At 31.2% G+C, this 19805-nt stretch overlaps 1 protein-coding gene across 19 annotated transcripts in view; it reads right to left on the bottom strand.

Annotated features, from left to right (window-relative positions):
• Positions 1–2412: 2412 nt before the first annotated feature.
• Positions 2413–19805, bottom strand: part of RBM26 (RNA binding motif protein 26) — an 87836-nt gene continuing 70443 nt past the window's right edge. For 9 of the 19 annotated variants that reach the window (XM_076009344.1, XM_076009345.1, XM_076009347.1 and 6 more), the window contains 3 exons: positions 10121–10234; positions 6605–8481; positions 2413–2854 (listed from right to left, as the gene is read on the bottom strand). In XM_076009344.1, coding sequence (XP_075865459.1) covers positions 8392–8481; positions 10121–10234 — 204 coding nt within the window. In that variant the 3' untranslated portion in view covers positions 2413–2854; positions 6605–8391. Of the gene's footprint in view, positions 2855–6604; positions 10235–19805 lie in introns of all 19 variants that reach the window. The other 10 variants (XM_076009340.1, XM_012785754.2, XM_012785750.2 and 7 more) reach the window with 4 other exon arrangements.

Below are 19805 nucleotides of genomic sequence, written 5' to 3'. Positions count from 1 at the left end.
CAAAGAGCAGGGAAGTTTTTTCCCCATGCCAACACACATTCGTGAAATGGGATACTTATGGGCACAGGTATTAAAAACTGGAACAATCTAGTCTCCAGATGAGACTCCTTTGGTGTTTTTCAATTCAACAGTCCACAGGAATTGAGTTAAAATAAACTTCTTAAAGGAAATCTTAGGCCAGACAGTATGTTCTGACATAGTATCACACCCAAAACAGGTTCAGGCTTCTGAAAATCAAAAGTAAACATCTATGAATGCTTTGCCGATACTTAAAATTGTATCTTATGAACATTCACTAAGGTGCTGGAAGGAAATCTTGGGGACAAAACAAAAAGAATCTACCTATCAACACAAAAACTTGTACAATGCAATACATCTCTTTACAACTCACCAAATGTTCTGTAAATATTTAAAAATCATTCTGCCTCCTGTTGAAAGACAGATGGGAATTTAAAGCAGAGCAGGGATTACATAATATTTTAGGACTAAAAAGTTTTCCATTTGAAATATAGGAAAACAGCCAGGCTAAATATATTGTTTGATTCTAGCCAAATTAACTACCTTCCTCTTATCAAAATAAATGATTTTCTTTTGGGGAAGCTGGGCACAAATAAGTATACGGTCATTCTGCATCATATCCTTAAATTATGAGGTGTTTCTAATGGGTAGGACTCTTTATGTCTCAGCACAGACCACTTTTATAATTATGCTATTAGATGAGAATAAATCATAAGCGATCATAGATTAAAGCCTAGACAATAGGTTCAAAAATGATACTGAAAGGTTCTGTAGCACCAATGACTTTTTCCTAAGACACTTGAGGGGCCTGTATCACTTTAAAGTATTTATCTTGTAAACAAGACCAAAAATATTCAGTTGATCTGTATTTTGAGCATATTTATAAACTGTATTAAAAAAAAACAAATATAGCATGACTAAAGCAGCTAATAGTGTAAAATCTAAGTATATTGAAAAATATAAAGATATATAAAAGGCTTCCATAATGCAATCATGCAGAGGTAAACTGCTTCATTCAATTACACAAAAGTGATTCTGTACAGTTATCTATACATAGCTCCATGAGAATCCTTTTCAGGAAAATGATGAAAATCTTTAATCAACATACAGGGACTTAAATATGTAACTGATCAATGGGATCTTACAGCAATTTTCAAAAAGCTCAGTGATCTTAATGAGAATGAAATCATCTTGACTTCTGATTCCCAATGGCATCTTCAATTTTGATTGGCTTTTTAACTTAAAAGCAAAGGAAAAAATGGATAACAAAGTTGGAGGATAGTGGTATGTGGTCCACATCCATTAACCAATCAACACGGTTAACAGCAAGTATGGTCTCTTCAGACAATGTTCTTTGGGTTCTAAAGTAGCAACTAAACAACTATTGTGGGGGAAGAAAATCCTTTGTTGAAAATAAAAAATGCTGAACTAATCTGGGAAAATATTTATGAACTCCCTGCAGCTAGTTAGCAAATATGAACCAAAACAAAACCTAATTGAAAAAAATGCCTTATAGGCTACTAGGTCATTAATTATATAAGAAGATTTTTCAAAACATGTACTTCTTTAACCAATCTTAGCATTAACAATGCAATGTCCAACCAATGTGGATCAACATAATTTACATTATGACTGATTTATTCATTAACATTCTTTTTATTTTTCATTAAGACAAATGGAATGCATAACTCAAGGGAGAAAAAGAGTTTGCAGAATATTCAGCTTTGCACAAAAAAAGTGATAAAATGAGTATGGCTGGATGGACACTTTAAAAACTAAGGGTGAATACAATCACTATAATTTAAACTTTTCTCATAAAGAATTGTTAGCAAGGATAATTTCTGGCTTTTCAAATGCCTCCTGAGAATCTATGAAAGAATACTCAGAAATTAAAAACTTTTATGGTGCCCATTATAAAAAGGATATTGTGGGTAAATATTTAAGATGATATTTAATCACATTCTTTACACATAATTATAAGACATTGCTTATAAGTAATTGGGACGCAGACTTTTTAAAACAGGTGAAAACTAGTCTTTAGCATTGTTAGAAACACAACACTATTTCCCCTTGTTTTTAAGATTGTCTTTGATGTCTTGATTGCAAGTGAAAAAACATGAAAAAATTGTGTAAATTAGACATTTGGTATTTTTAATATTTATAATCCACATATCATCACTTATTACTTGAAAATTTTTCTCATTGGTTTTGAAGAGTTAAGAATGAAAAAAAAATATTTGGGTAAGTGGCCTTGGCAGCAACATTAGTTAAGTATATTCAGAATTGGCAAGCTATTACAGTGTGTAAAATATTTTATCAGCTGTTCAAAATTATTTAAGTGGCTATCCTATTCCCAGAAATATATATTAAAACCCACAAAAATTAAAACCAAACTCATGTTTAATTTTTTAATTCATTTTCTTCATTCTAAATTGTTTATGCTAATGAACACAGTATCATGGCTTTATAGATTTCCTAGACACAATTCTCAATTTGGCTGAGACTGAACGTATCTCATATTAAGAAACCAAGAGTCCTTGTTCCTTCTTAAGGTGTTTAAAAAATAAATGGCTATAAAGTAAGGGGAGAAAACATTTAAGAATAAGATCAGACAGAGCACATATTCAAATACACTCTGGACTCAGATGTACTCTTTTCTGAGAACTGTAAAGATAAAATGCTAATTATAGTACATGTAAACATCTGTTCAAATTGATAAAGGGTAAACATAAAATGATAGGATGATATTATTATAACAGTCGTCTCCAGACAGGAAGGAACAGGTCTTGCTCTTGTAGTCACAAAACTAAATTCAGGCAATGATGATCTCTCTCTGCTGGAAAAAGAAAAGACTATTAAAAAAAAACTTTGAAAATAGCAAATAAGTCTAAAACTTGAATCACACCATATTGACCTCCAAATTTTCTAAACATTAAAAAAAAATCTATTTGAGAAAGGAATCAAAGTTGCAGACAAATTACACAAAGGGTCAGCTTTGTGCTGAAATGATTTTAACAAAACCTCTCTGCATCATGCTTCCTTCAAACATTAAGCTGCAAAAAATCACAGCATACAACATGGCTAGGGTCTAAATTTGTCAGGAAATCTAGTAATGGATCAGATAGTAAATTTTCATAGAGGTGTGGGTAGCCAAATATATTTCAAGAAATCATGAACAACTCCATGTCATTGTGAATAAAAATAAAAGCAAAAACAATTTTCTTAATGTTTCCCAAAGATTTCAAAGTAATTGCAAGTTATACCTAATTTCCTTAAATTCCATATAATAATTATTTCATTCTTTAATCATACTACATGAAGTAGAATTCTATACTGACCACAAAGTCAACAACAAAAATAAAAAAGGAACACATCAAAATGAGACAATGCTTGATATACAAAGGGAGGTTAACTTTGGATGATAGGAAGATGAGTGTATGAATGAAATAAAGAAACAGGGAGGGGGAATTTAGGAAGAGAACAACTATAAAAAGTTGATACAAAAAAGCAGAATAAAAAAATGCTTTTAATTACATTAAGTAAAGAGCACATAATACTAATAAACTACAAGAAATTTATTACCAAATTAGTTGTTTTTCTTCTAAGAAACTATGATGTTTTCCATTAGAAATTACTAAGAACGGCAGTCTTGTTAACCAAGATTTGTTTGTTTCCTATGACTTTTATTTAGGTAGCTATTTTGAAAAATTATATCTGTTGTCATCTGATAGGTATATAATGATCAGAAAAAAACAAAAACAAACTACTCTTCTCTAAAAGCCTGTATACGTACCTCAGAGCAACTAGCCTGTTTAAGACGTTAACAAGAACAAGATAGTTCCTGAGATCTAGGAAAAGGAAGTTTTTTTCTGCCTTACAAATACTGTACGTTAGTGATTTAATTCTACATTAAATTTCCATTTTTAACTTATAGGATTTTAGAAGAACAAGAAATGCCTTGAAGAGAAAGACTAAAAAGCCAGAATTTCATGCAGGACATTTTTGTTTCAAAAAGCTAATAGATTTTTGTAAGGGGAGCTTACAAATAATCATATAAATTCTAGGACTAGTTTAAACTAGTTTTGTATAATTAGTCTACATTACATGTAGGGAGAAGAGAAAGAAAATATAGATTGGTAAAATTTGCATAATACTTTAAAAATAGCCACTGATATTTCAACATACCAAACAAGCAACTGTTTGCTTTCTTTTTAAACCCTTATAGCCAATGGTTAGTGTTTCAAGTAATTGGAAATACAGTCCCCAAAAAGCAGTTCTAGCAAGAAGATATTTCCTTCGATTAAGCTCAGCCACACTTTCTATATGTCATCAACTAAAACAGTGAAGTCCTATCTTTATAGTAAACTACCAGTTGTCAAATTTAATATTACAATAAAACAAAAACTATGGAATACTCTCCCATTTTTATACCATGTTTTCATTAAACGCTTGGGTATTGTTAAATATAAAATTTAATTTTACATTACAATTATCCAATAACATTTAAAACAATTGATTTAGTAGAGACATAAAATATTGAGTGAAATATATAAAATGACAACTCAACCATCCCTTGAGGCAATCCTAATCAATCTTTTAATCAGTAATATAATGTCCCTCAGTTTTTTCCTCTAAGATACCTAGCATGCCCTCAATCCTTTTCCCACTTCCAACTCAGCCTGCACAGCCAGATCTGTACTAAAGCAAAAAACTTACTAGAAGAGCTGTAGAATTAAAAATGTGTTTCTAGTTTTAGGTAGCGCAGTTTTTTTAAAAAAAGTAAACTGAGATGGAAAGGAGGATTTAAATCCATATTGGTGAGAAAACTGATTATATCTGCATTACAGGCAAATATTTGTACTTTTTAAGTTCTGAAGCAAAACTTAAAGTTATAATTGGAAAGGGGAAGTGCTCGTGAATACAGAAGCTAGTCCCTACAGGTTGAATGAAATTTGTTCTGACAAATGCAAGCATTTGGTAACACTGTATATAAAACTATAGCAAAAGACATTATATATATTATAAATTATGAATCAAATCCAAGTTGTTTCTACTGATATGACAGAAACAATGGCAGAAATGATAGAAATGGTTTAGATATATTAAATTGTTTTAGACCAAAACTAATATACTAATAGCACTGAGGAAACTATAGATGTAAAAAGGACCTTAAGAGATCATCTAGTCCAACCCCTTTCATTTTACAGACAAGGAAACAACCCTGGATAAGGTAAGAGACTTGTCTAAGGCCACAGAGTTACTTGCAGAGCTGGGACCAAAAGCTAAATCTCTTAACTCTTGTCCAGTACTCTACACTAGGTCACCTTAGATATAAAAAATTAGTGGGATGGACTAGATTGGTATGTAATCATACATACTGATAGAAACCAAAGGCTATTTTATCACTGAACCAGACTACTTTAATACTCCAAAATATTAATGCCTTCCTGATTGTCGTGGAAATTCCACTAAGACTACATCAATACTTGTAACCCCAATGGTGAAACTTAACTGTATCAACTGTTAGCAAAACGGTCCTAGTGACCGAGGAGACCTTCAAGAAAGATTTTTGGAAAATTGATAAGAATTAACAAGGGAGGTAATTGTCACTCCAGTATTGGAGATTTAAATATGCATTCATTCATTAATTCATCCAACAAACATCTGAGTGCCCACTATTAGCCAGGCTTTACGATAAGCACTAGAGATAAAAAGATGAATAAGACATGGTCCCCTTCCTAGAGGAGCTTGTAATCTAGCGGGGAAGACAGACATATAAACCAGATAAATTATATTACAACGTAAGTACTGTAACAGAGATATGAACAAAGTGCTGTATTAAAAGGGAGGGTAAAAGTATGAACTGGCTAATGACGAAGTCTACTTATTTTGTGCAATAACTGTGAGGCAAGAACTACCATGTTTACTATAAACACAACCTCATGCTTGATCATTAATTAGGAAGGAGGCAACAATGTTGAGTTAAAAAAAAAAAAAAGGTTGGCCCTAAAATCGGAATGTCTGCATTCAAATTTAGTCCTTTCACGTACTAGTATGACTTTGGGCAAGTCACTCCATCTTTATTAGCCTAAGTTTCCTTATCTGTAAAATGGGAATAACTACTTCAAAGGGATATTTTAATTTTTAAATGAGAACATATGAAAGTACATGTATAGTACTATTATTTATAAACTCATAAATAAAAAAATTCAATAGCAACTTAATACTAATATTTATAATTAAAATCATATTAATGCTAATAAAATAATTATAAATCTAATAAATGTTGGTAATATTTAACCCCCATACTTTGGGACCAAACTGAAACATATTTGTCTTCTGATTCATTCAAAGCAACATGGCTTAAAGCATTTTAAGTTCTAGGTTAGCATAAAATTTTAGGCTAGGAAAACTGATTAGCTATTTACAGACTGAAATAAACAGAATATGTAATTTCAGTTACATTATAAGGGAATTTTATAATTTTTGAAATATCAGGCTAAAATTACTAATCAAATTATAAATATGCCAAAAATCAGCATGGCGATTTAACTGGCCTTTGAAAGATTTACTTTCTTTATAATACCTGTTTGGTGTAAAGAGAAGAAACGTGAGCCTCTGCCAATTTGGCATCTTTCACGACTACTAAAAAGAAAAGAAAACAAACTTACCTAATGAATCAGAACAGCACATAGTCAACATACAAGAGACTACATAAAAATATACCATAGATCTAAGTATAGTAAAGAAGTTTTTGAGTAAAGTCACTATTTTGAACACTGAAATCTGATTTTGAAATTTTAAATATAAACCTGTACACAAATTACAGGCCAAAACATTCCTATGAAATAGTATTACCATCAAGAACATATGTATAACTTTAACCCCATTGTTGGGGGGAAGAGGACAGGAAGAAAAAGAACAGCATCCATAAGTTACTCCACTGGCAGAAGACTATGGTAGTGGTGGACTTATAGTTTTTGAATGTGAGGACCCCGATATGGAAGAAAGTGATTTTTTTTAAATGTGATTTTTTAATATTATCACTATAATCTCAAGAGAAGCAAAAACACTTGCAACCAAAACAATGAGTTTTAAAATATGTAATCTTCCACCCCCTTATTCTACAAAGAATGTATTTATTTCCTGGAAACTGCTGTATCAGTTTTCAATGATCATGTTCACTTGCCAGAGAAATCCAATTAAAAATCACAATATTGTTGCAAATGTCAAAAATTTTTATACAAGTATAGGAAATGCACACTTAAAATATCAGACTGGAACACTTACCAAACAGTGTTTTCCTAAAGTAGTATCTATAGTACATTTCTTTATTCATACATCTTCAAATGGTCAAGTTTTCTTTCATACATCCAAAATGTAATGTGATGTTTTCTTATTCACCAAATGTTATCTCTACTTGAAGTCTGGTTCCAAACTAATCAGCCTGCTTTTAAATTTTAAGACATCTGTTGAAATTTATAGGATCAAACCAAACTCAAGTGGTATAAATTTTAAACATTGGATTGTACATTATTGTAAAGGTACCAGTAACCATTATTATTAAGAGTAAATTAGTGATTATAGCTCCTTTTGTGATAACTGGGGGGAAGGGTAGATCACCATCTGGAATGGTCTATTTAATTTTTTTCTTATCTTTTTTTTTCTTTTTTTAAAATCAAGGAACATTGTCTTGGCTGTTTTTTTTTTTTTTGTCATTGCTTTTTTTTTTTTCTTTTCTTTTCTTTTTTTTTTTTTTTAAGAGACCATTCCACTTTATTTTTAACATCCGGATGCATAAGGACTCATGTAAAGCAGTCATACACCATTATCATTAAAACCCATATGGTAAAATACATACACAGTCCAACAAAAGGCTAATACATAGTAAAGCCTAAGCACACTACTATGTAATATTATGAATACATAACTTGGAGACTTTAGTTAGAGTACTATGTTATCTATTCATTTTGAAAACATTCATTAAGATTTTAAATGCAAATTCATTCCTTATTTGGAATAAAACAAAATCCTCTAAGTTATAACAAGTATTGGTCATAAGTTTTCAGACCTATTCATTAAATTACAAAGAACCCAAAGAATTCTGTAATGTTCAGTAGAAGTATGTAATAAAAACATTGCATATGTTTCTAGTGTGATGTCTTTAGCAATTTTTTACTGAAATAAAATGCAAACATCAATCTTTCAAAATACAGGATCAGAAGGTAGTTTTCTTCTCTTTTGTCTATTTGTGAAATCCATCTTCATCACATTTTACCAAAAATTGTTTTTACAAATATGTAAAAGTACATTAGATAATACTAATGAAACACAGGTAGAGTTCTAGCATATGCAGATCAATGATCAGTCAAATCATCTTCTCCAAGAACGAGATTCATTGTCCTCTTCTTCTTCATCATCATCTTGAAGTAATGAGTCATCCACCAAAGACTCTTCCTGAAACTTTAGGTTAAAATGTATTTAGGAATTTACCCAAAAAAAAAAAGAAAAGAAAAAAGGTGACACTTTTATATACTGATCTCTCTCTCAACAGAGTCGAATACAAAAGGTATTTCTACTGCTAGAACATTCAAGAAACAAAGAAAAGTAACCTTTATCCATTCAGTGGTTTCTCTATAGTATCTATTCTATTGCTTGCATGGAACAGGCACTAAAGAAATACCAAATTAAGTCTTTGTGCATGCCATTTCTCCTGCCTCTACCAAATTATGCCATCTTAGAAGATACCTATACCTTCAAAATATTGCTCAATATGTTTTTTAAAAAGAAAACATCACTTAGTTTTCTGATTTACCCTGTCTAACCCTGAATACTAAATTAACCAATAATATATATGAAATTGTACCAAAATTTATATTTCTTTTCTGCTGTATGTAATAAACATTTCCTTTTATGGCATTCCTTTCTTTTCCCCACTCCCTTCATAAAAGCTTCTCAGACTGCTATTTCAAACTTTTCAAAATACCTAATACCAGGAGCTCTCCTGCTTTTCTCCCCATTCAATTCAAACTCATGGAAGGACAAAGGTATAATCTAAAATATAAAATGACAAATCATGTATATGAGTTTCAAAATATACATTTTATTCTTGCATTTGACTATGGATATGTATAACAGCCCTGAAATGTTCTTCAAAGAAAATGAAGTGCCATTAAGAAGATCAAACAAGGGCAACACATTTGGTTTCTCCACCTTACCTTTATTTCTTAACTCCCTTCAACTTTTTTGTACACAAAACAGAGTTGCTTACTTTCAAGTTTCTGGTTTCAAAGAGCTCTCCCACTTCACTGTTCTACATGCCCACACCTGTCAGTCATCAGACTAATTTACTGTTGTTATCCAAGTAAAATGCACTCTTCCACACCTATTCTGAAGCTTATCACTCTAACTAAAATCTCTCTCTCTCTCAACTATATCCCCAACCTCAGCTCTTGATTTTGGAAAGCTATTTTTCACTTAGGTCCCAGCTCCACTGTCAATACCTCCTTTATGATTCTTCTGGACAGAAACAATCACTTCTTCCTCTGGGTTCCCACAGCATGTTGTTCAAATCTTTATTCAGCATTATCAGTCTGCCTTTTATTATAATTAGTTTCTTATGTGTCTGCCACCACCCTCCTTTCCGGATTATAAGCTCCTTGATGATAGGGACCGTGTCTTATTCATTTTTGCATCTATCACGATATCTATCACATAGCAGGCATTCATTCTAACAAACTAAAATGATATGAATTAAAATACAGGAAAGTTGAAATGTTAATAAAGCAATTGAGTAGGATACCCTAAAACTTAAAATATTACAAGGTTTCCTGTGGATAAAAATCTAATGAATAATTATTATCTTCTAAGAGTAAATGAAAATTGATTATATATATGATTTTCATATATTCTCTTTGGATTAGCAATCCACAGTTCTCATTAATCCAGAAAATTTAAAGTTGTCTGCATTTATCTGATATCCCCTGCCTGGAATATAGCTCAGGAATAAAAGTTTTATGTTAAAGTCACAGCCATAAAAATAACACTTTATATAAAAACTATGAACAATTAAGGGCAAAAACAAGTGGGAAAAAAAACATACTTCCTCTTCATCAGGTTCAACTTCTTCTGTTTCAACAGCTGAAATATTAGTTACTGGTTTATTCCATGCCAGTTTTAGATCCTGCCCTTTGAAGCGAGCTCCATGAACTGCAGCCTAAAACAATTAAGAATAGTGGGATATAAAACATTAATAATTTCTGAAAAAAATAAACTTAATAGTGCCTAGTATTTAAATTAAAATAGCTAAACACAATTGAAGACAGCTACCTATCCATCTGCTAGTGATGGGAAGTTCCTTTGAAAAGAAAACAAGATGAGTAGAGCTATTTCATTACTGGCCAGTATTTGACTAGAAGAAATATGTCTACATGTTTACAATACAATGATAACTGCTATTTAAGACAATAATCTCAAAGCACTTCAAGATCCTGGCTATGCCTTCTGGATCAATGTTTAAATTAGGATTAATGTGCTAAATATATTTTAGCACATTTTAATTGTTAATTTACAAGTGGTATATACAGTAACTATTAATTAGAAACCCTTAATAAATACAAGAATTTTGCATGTGTAAAGTAATTCACATTATTTTCCAATTGTATCAAAATGATCACAACTACCATAAAATGTTTGGCATAACTAACAAAAACATAAATATCTCAATAAAAGAAAAAAAATCTTGTTCTTTTCCATTGAAAAATACAGTCTTTCTTACAAAGATTTTATAACTGGATATGACAAAACTTGAACATACGAAACAGTCAAGTCTAAGTACTTGTTAAGTGACTGATTTAGAAATAGTGCATTCAAATTAAAGTAACAAACTAATATAAATCAACGTTAGCAACATACTGAAATAACTCATAGTCACAAAAGATTTATAGAACAATCTCAAAGTGCAGCATAGTGCGAAATGTAGAAACAATTACATGTTCAATGACATCTGAACAAGAGTTGTGTGATACTAAAGTCCCCAGGTATAAATTTTAAATCTGTACATATACATTTATGATAAATTTAAAAGGTTTCATGCCTATTAAAATGCAGCTCAGGAGTTTTTAGTCCATGGCTTCATCACAATGTCATGTAAGTAGAATTTTTTAAAAGTACTTATTCATATTTAAGTTCAGGAACTTGCAATTTTTTTAAGCTATAACCATTACATAAAAATATATCATATTACTATAAGGAATTCCAACAGTCTCATACAAAATGCCTACTCATAAAACTCATCTTTTCATTGAGCTAAAAAAATTTCACCTAAAAAGCAAAACATGTTACTGACATTTTCTAGGGTAAGTTCTTGACCAAAACTTCTGATGAGTTAACATGAGTTAAACATCTCTATATTCATCAGACAATTCCTCAAATTTATAAGGCGAGTCTACAATTTCCTGGAGTTTCAACGTTAAAATTATTTACAAGATGATTTTTGAACTTTTTGTTAATATTGTTCCACTAGAAACTTTTGATTATTAAGCTGTGTAAATATCTGAAATAACCTGAGGTTTTACTTTTTGAAGATGTAAATATATTCAAGAGAACTAAAAATTTCTGATGTTTTAAGAAACATTATTTATATTCCATAATTGCTTCACTTCAATAGAAACTATGTTTTTATAACAGAAAACTTCAAGAAACCAATATTTCAGATAATTTGCAACATAGAATCTTTAAAGTTTAAGCAATTCTTTTTGTAACCCATTGTTTTTTTAAAAATTTCAAAATTTCAAGCCACATAATGTAAAAAAGTATGATCTATGATTATCTTATCCCTAAAGAAATAATTTTTTGAAGACTTTGGAGTAAAGACCTACTACTTTTCTATATACATACTAGAAGGGTTTGTGTACACAAATGTATATGTATATGGGAACATACTTTAATGGTTTACAACTTTCTACTTAAATTATTCACCTAATTGTTTTGATAGATGCTTTTCAGTATCCATTAACTAATAGATCTGTCACTTTTCTTGAATGGTTACACATATATTTAGCATAATTAAACCAATTTCTACAGATAGAACAGCCATGTATATTTGTGCACCTCATGTTACTTTCTATGGGAATAAAATGTTTCTTGGCTTTTTTTTAATATCTGGTGTGCTTACATTTTTCTAATTGAAGTTTTGTTATATTTATAGCAAAATGTTTTTCCAACTGGATTTTGGTTTTATGATATATATTTTTATTGGAGGCAAAGGGATTGTTGTCTTTTGTTTTTACTAAGAACAAGATTTAAATTGTCATGTATTGCAATTTATCAACATTTTCCTTTATGAATATTGTACCATGCCATAAAAAGGCCTCTCCACATTGATTAAATTCAGAAATCTCAAGGCATTTTACTAGTTTTATGTCTTAAAAAAAGAAAAAAAAACTATATCTGATTTGTATTGAGATATAAAAAAATAAAAGGTATATCTTTTTTCCAAATAGCTTGTCAGTTGTACCAATACCATTCATTTACTGAATAATCTGTTTTGTTCCCCAATTTCAAACATCCCCTTTGTGATTCACTAAAATCCTTGCAGAGTCATACATCACACATTTCAAAGAGGGACTGCAGTATATGACAAAGGTCACATAAGATTATAATGAAGTTAAATTCCCATTGCCTAATGACATCACAGCCATTGTAATGTTGTAGCATGACACACGACTAATGTGTTTGTGGTGATGTTGATATAAACAAACCTACTGTGCTGCTATAGAAGTATTGCATTTGGCCAGGCACGGTGGCTCCCACCTGTAATCCTAGCATTCTGGGAGGCCAAGGTGGCCTCCTGCTCGAGATCAGGAGTTCAAGACCAGCCTAAGCAAGAACAAGACCCTGTCTCTACTAAAAATAGAAAGAAATTAGCCAGACAACTAAAAATATATAGAAAAAAATTAGCCAGGCATGGTGGTACATGACTGTAGTCCCAGCTACTCTGGAGGCTGAGGCAGAAGGATTGCTTGAGCCCAGGAGTTTGAGGCTACTGTGAGCTAGGCTGATGCCATGGCACTCTAGCCTAGGCAACAGAGTGAAACTCTGTCTCAAAAAAAAAAAAAAAAAGTATAGCACTTATAATTATGTATAGTACATAACACTTTAAAAAGACAATAAATGAGTATGTTACTGGTTTATATATTTACTATATACTATACTTTTTATCATTATTTTAGAGTATACTTCCATTTATAAAGAAAAAAAGTTAACTTTAAAACAGATTCAGGCAGGTCCTTCAGTAGGTGTTTCAAAAGAAGGCATTGCTATCATAGGAGATGACAACTCCATGTATTATTGCCCTTCAAGACCTACCAGTGGGAAAAGAGGTAGAGGTAGAACAGTGATAGCAATGATCCTGATCCTGTGGCCAATATGTGTCTTAGCTTTTAATAAAAACGTTCAAAAAGTAAAAATATTTAAAAATAAAAAATGTTAAAAGTATAAAAAAATTTACAGAATAAGGATATAAAGAAGGTATTTTTGTATAGCTATGCAATGTGTTTGTATTTTAAGCTAAGTGTTATTATAAAAAAGTCAAAAAGTTTTAAAGTTTATAAAGTTACAATAAGACAATGTTAATTTATTATTGAAGAAAATATTTTTTTATGATTTTAAGTAGCCTACGTGTACAGTGTTTATAAAGTCTACAGTAGTACAGTAATGTCCCAGGCCTTCACGTTTACTCACCACTCACTTCTGACTCACCTAGAAGACCTTCTAGTCCTGCAAGCTCCATTCATGATAAATGCCCCATCCTGGTATACCATTTTTTATCTTATATATCATATTTTTACTGTACCATTTCTATGTTTAGATATACAAATACTTAACATTGTGTTACAACTGCCTACAGTATTCAGTACAGTAACATGGCCATACTGGTTTGTAGCCTATGAGGGAGGGAAACCTGCAGACTCAAGGCCACATGTGGCCTCCCCAGAGGCCCAAGTGCAGCCCCTCAACCAAATCCAAACTTCACAGAATAAATAAATGCCTTTATTAAAAGGATTTGTTCTGTAAAATTTGGATTCAATAAAAAGGCCACACTCAAGGATCCAGAAGGCCACAGGTTCACCACCCCCACACAGTATACCATACAGCCTGGATGTGTAGTAGGCTGTATCATCTAGGGTTGTGAACATTCTATGATGCTCACACCATGACAAAATTACCTAATAATGCATTTCTCAGAACATATACCTCCATCACTGCATGATTGTATATACTTCGGCCTATTTCTGAATTCTATTATCTGTTTCATAGTGCTTTTTAACAGTACGAATAATATGTTTTCACAATGTACTGTGGCAGTGCTTCCAAAGTTATGCATGCATTTTAAAACTTCATTAAAATATATACTTTTAAAAGTGAACTTTATGGCCGGGTTCTGGTGGCTCATGCCTGTAATGCTAGCATTCTGGGAGGCAGAGACAGGAGGATCACTTGAGGCCAAGAGTTTGAGACCAGCCTGAGCAAGACCCCAACTCTACTAAAAATAGAAAAATTAGTTGGCCACACTGGCATGCACCTGTAATCCCAGCTACTCAGGAGGCTGAGGCAGAAAAATTGGCCTGAGCCTGGAAGTTTGAGGTTGCTGTGAGCTAAGCTGACGCCAGGGCACTATAGCCCAAGTAACAGAGTGAAACTCTGTCTCAAAAAAAAAAAAAAACACAAAACAAAACCAAAAACAAGAATAAGAACAAAAACAAAAAACAACGAGCTTTATAACCATTTATAAAATGTCAAAGAACATCATGTTTTAATGTGCTCCATAAGATGCCTATTAAGTAAAGTGATAAAGGTCATAAAGGCATAAGTGGAGCTAAATGTAAAGATCCACAAAATAAGGAAGAAGGGGGATATAGCCTCAGATAAAGATAAAATTAAATTTGCTCATCTCAATGCAAATAATTGATAATCTAAACAAAAAATATAATTTTTGAAAAAAACTACCAAAATACCAAACTAAAGCCAGAAAAGATAAACCATCTAAATAAATCATTTCTACAAAAGTTTTTTTATAAGATATAGGTTTTAAAAATAATTAGATCCTAATAGTTTCACAGATGAATTCTATTAAACTTTTCAGACACGTATCTCCAATGCTACTTAAATTATCTCAGAGTAAAAAGAAATTGATAACAGATGAAAATATTATCCATCCCAAAATCTGCAAACCAAACTTACTTTTGAAAATCAACTTTAAAAGTATTAAAAAAGAACAGATTTCAGTGATTTATCCAAGAAAAATGCAATAAAATAATATTTATGTCAGGAGTGAATAGTTATTAGGAAGCAATTAGGAAGCAAACAGATGAAAGAAAAAACACTCATCACTCTATAAATAAAAAAAGCATTATACAAATCCATTTCTGATTAAAGATAACTACAGCCTTTAATAAAACAGGAATCTGTATTCTACATTAACACAAAAAGCTAGCATACACACAATATTAAATATACTAGAAGTAGTCTCGCCCATTTCATGAGCAAGACTACTGCTACTGTTTTTAACATTTTTCTAAAGATAAACAATGAAATAACAGAAAGTAGTAAATACAGAAATGTGAGAGATATAGGTAAAACTATTATTATTTACTGATGATGTGACTGAACCAACACCCCCAAAACCCAAGAGAACAAAATTTAAACTATCAGAAGATAACATGATAAGATGGCAGTTACATATTTAATAAAACAGATGAATAGTCTTCCTACACACAATCAGTAGAAAATACAAGGGAAAAATATCTTACTTAAAATGGCAATAAAAAGATAAATTATTGTAGAGAAATTTATAAGCAATACATACTGTCTCTATATAAAGAAAATCTTAAAATTAGCAAGCAATATATACTACCTATATAGAGAAAACCTTAAAATGCTCTTGCAAGATAAAAACAAAGAAACAAATAAAACCATTAAAGACTTGGAAAAAGCACACAAAATGAAAACTGATCAATGGAAGAGTCCAGAACACACTCAAACATGCAGGAAATTTGTATATACTAAGATTATTTCGCATATGCTTGGGAAAACTAGATTTATCCAAAGAAACCGATAGATAGGCTGGCTCCCTATTTAGCTCCATTTAAAAAGTGAATGTAAAATCAAAAAAAGAAAAAGACTATAAAAGTACTAGAAAAGAAAGACAAGGGAAAATGCTTGTCATAACAAATTGGTGAAAGTCTTTCAAACTATAGGAAGATTAACTGAACAATTAACTGTTACTGCCATCATTATGCAAAATATAGCACAAATGACGATTCTCGAAAATGTAACTTAGGAGCCAATTTTCAAATATACAAAAAGACCCTGCAATTCATTAAAAAAAAAATCAGAATTGACAACTCAGCAAAATAATCAGCAAATGACATTAACAATGGACAGAAATAGAAATAAAGAGCATTTAAATGTGAAAATGGCCCAACTATAATCATAAGAGAAAACTGAATTAAAACTTAAATGAGTTGCTATTACAGCTTGTTAAAACTGAAGATAAAACTGTTTAATACCTCACAGTGGCAAGAATGAGGACAAACGATATACTCATGGATTTTTTAATAAGAAAAGTGGTAAAGCCACTATGTACAGTATGCATTATGGCAACAGTGTGGGGAAAAGGTACTCTCACACATCTTTGGTGGGCAGATGAGTATAACTTGTATGGAGGGCAATTCTAGAAATATTTACTAAAAATTTAAATGCACATAACCTTTGACCCAGCATGTTGGTGTCTGTAAGAAAACTGGATTTCAGCGTGGAAAAAAGAAGATAAAGACATTAAGATCCATGAAATTAAAAACCATTTAGTTCAGAACTAACAAGTATGTATTTTATCTTTATCTACCTGTCTATGTGTACATATGTGTATGTATTAATAATCTCATAGTCTAGAATGGCAAGTATCAGTATGAGCTCTCAATTTATTTTAACACATATGTGTATGTATGAGTATGCATATGTGTATATATGTGGGTATGTGTTTATTGTTTCACTCCCAGTTCTGATCACTGAAAAGGACTGATGACAGTAACATACTTAGTAGTACTGAGCATCCCTAGTACTCAGATTGTGGTCTCTAAATACCTTTGCCTAACAAATAAACCAGAGCTCCTTAGTAAAATGGTCAATTCCATATCTAGAAGAAAACTGTGTGTAAAATGAACCCAGAATACCTTTCATACTAGAAGTAAAGAAACTATCACAGACCACCATGGTCCTGTCAAGAGGACTCAGGAGCCAACATATACTCTCCTGCTGGCCAAAGATGGGATAATTTAAACATCAGTAACTGAGAACAATGGATCGGTACCTGTAAAATGTTTAAATCTATGATTTTATGACTATGTAATACTTCAAGCTATATCAAAACATGAACCTTCAAATCCTTATCTAAACAAAGTAAATAAAAGATTTATAAGAAAATACAAACCCTGATTGGATATTTGATATTCAGGAAATATCACTTTGGGGAGTGACAACAGTATTGTGTTTTATTTTTTTAAGCCTCTGTCATTGAGACACACACACTTAAATGTTTACAGATCAAATAATACAACTAGGAATAACTCCAAAATAAGGAGAGGGAAGTGGGATACAGATAAAGTAAGACTGAATATAAGTGGATAATTGCTGAAGCTCAATGATATGCATATGGGAAGTCATTTTATAATTCTAATTTCTATACTAAGAAATGTTTAAAAAAAAAAGATCCGTTTAAAAGCTGAAGCATTTTATTCATAGGTTTGCCTCTAGCCCTTTGACTATTTATTCTTACACACATCCATTCAAAGATAACAGCAAATTAGGAAGAAAAACAGGCATATACACAACAGAAGGGACAAAAAGGCTAAAGGAGAAAGAAAACCCTATGTAATGTTGTTATGTGTTCCACATCTTACGTGGAAACGGTTCTGGAAACAATTAAGTTTGGGAAAAAAGTTGGTTAAGCACAATTATACATGTCTGTTTATCTCCTGACTTATCAATTTATTGAGATTGTGATTCTAAATGAAATATATAAAAGACAGCCTTTCATAAACTTATCTGACAAGAGAATCCTGTTAGGAGAGCTTTTGCAGAACCAGTGTTCTGCAAAAACTGTGGGGAAAACTGATCGAAGTTCAAATAATTACAAAATAGTTGAAGCTGCAATCCTAGTGTACCTTACATTTTTAGAAACAATACTAAAATTAACCTATAAAAGAAAGCTAAAAGCAAGTTTATTAATATTTGTAATAATCACATTATATAATATTTAGGTATGAGTTACATTAAAGACCATAAATTTTAAAAAACAAAATCTGATCTCTAGAATTTATAGGGAAAGCCTTTCATTCCTTTAAATCAATGAGTTCAACACACATGACCAATTTCTCACAAGCTTCAGACCTAAAGTTAACTAATTCTGGTAGCATATGGCAGAACTTAATAACTATTAATCAGTAAAAAAAACCACACGAAACACTATGCCATACACATAATTTGGATTCTTTTGATTGAATCCAATTACACATATTGTTCTTGTTATAAATTTACCATTTATTCAATCAGCACCATCAACTTCTAACTATTGATGTTGCACTGTTCTCTATAAACCCAATTCTGCACTTCTAACTTCAGGTCTAAAGAAAGTTGTAAGTTTTCAAATCATTTACTCCATTTTGTCCCTAATTTGTTTCATTGATTTACCAATCATTCCTCATTTTGAAAACAAAAAGCACATTATTAATAATAGCTAATATAATAGCTAATCTACTCTGTCTCAGGCATTATTCTACCCTACAGGTTTTGAAACAGTAAATCCTCACAAATACTTGGAGTTGAGGGATGAGTGTCAAAAATATGTCAGTACAACAAGATTCTATATTTCCTTTTGATATAAAAACTATACCTCTTTGAGTTTAAGACTACAGGTTTTATTTTTGGTACTGATTCTTTTATAACAGGAACTGAACTGTCCCTACTCGAAAATGGGATCTTAGTCTGATATAAAAACAATTCAGAGTAGGGAAAAAAAACATTCTAATCAGTCATGGGAAAAGACTACTTCTTTTTTCTGTATTTGGGTAATTATTCAACATTAATACATTGGCGCAGTGATAAACAGAAAAACAGAAAATAAGGTAACAGAAATCATCTGGCTAATAAGATAAAGTCAAACTATAATTGTTCTAACCTAAAGCTAAAAGTATCATGCTTATGTTTTTAGTCTTAAAAATGCTTTAATCTTTTTCCTGGGGAAAATTTATCACTTTGCAGTTATATCTGAATATCTCAATCTCAACTACCTTATTCCCATATTTTCATCTTAAAATACTATATATCTGCTGATTATAAAAAAACAAAAATAAATTCATTCAATCATCTAGGACAATGGTCCAGAAAGTAAGAATGGTGTAAAATTTGGAAATAAATATTGGCAACGGTTGACAATTTTCTTTTCTTGGGAAGGCCTATCCTTTATTCGGAGTTCACGTCCTACATTTTCATTGTTAAAATTTCCTTTATTTTACATAATGATGGTGATAGTACACAGAATCTTTTTTCATAATTTTTAAGCATTCTTCCTTGGCAAAATAAAAAATTGGCACTCCTATGCCAAACTAATTTTTAAATTCCTATACTTTTCCCTGAAATCCAAAAATTTGAAAACCACTTCTCTAGTGGTTTTCAATAATCTATATCCTACTGATATAAGATAAGCTTCAAGTTAATTTTTTATTCTT

The sequence above is a fragment of the Microcebus murinus genome, chromosome 13 (assembly GCF_040939455.1).
Source record: "Microcebus murinus isolate Inina chromosome 13, M.murinus_Inina_mat1.0, whole genome shotgun sequence".
Lineage (NCBI taxonomy): Eukaryota > Metazoa > Chordata > Mammalia > Primates > Cheirogaleidae > Microcebus > Microcebus murinus.
The sequence above is the reverse complement of the archived record's forward strand: the minus strand, read 5'-3'. Positions and strand labels throughout refer to the sequence as shown.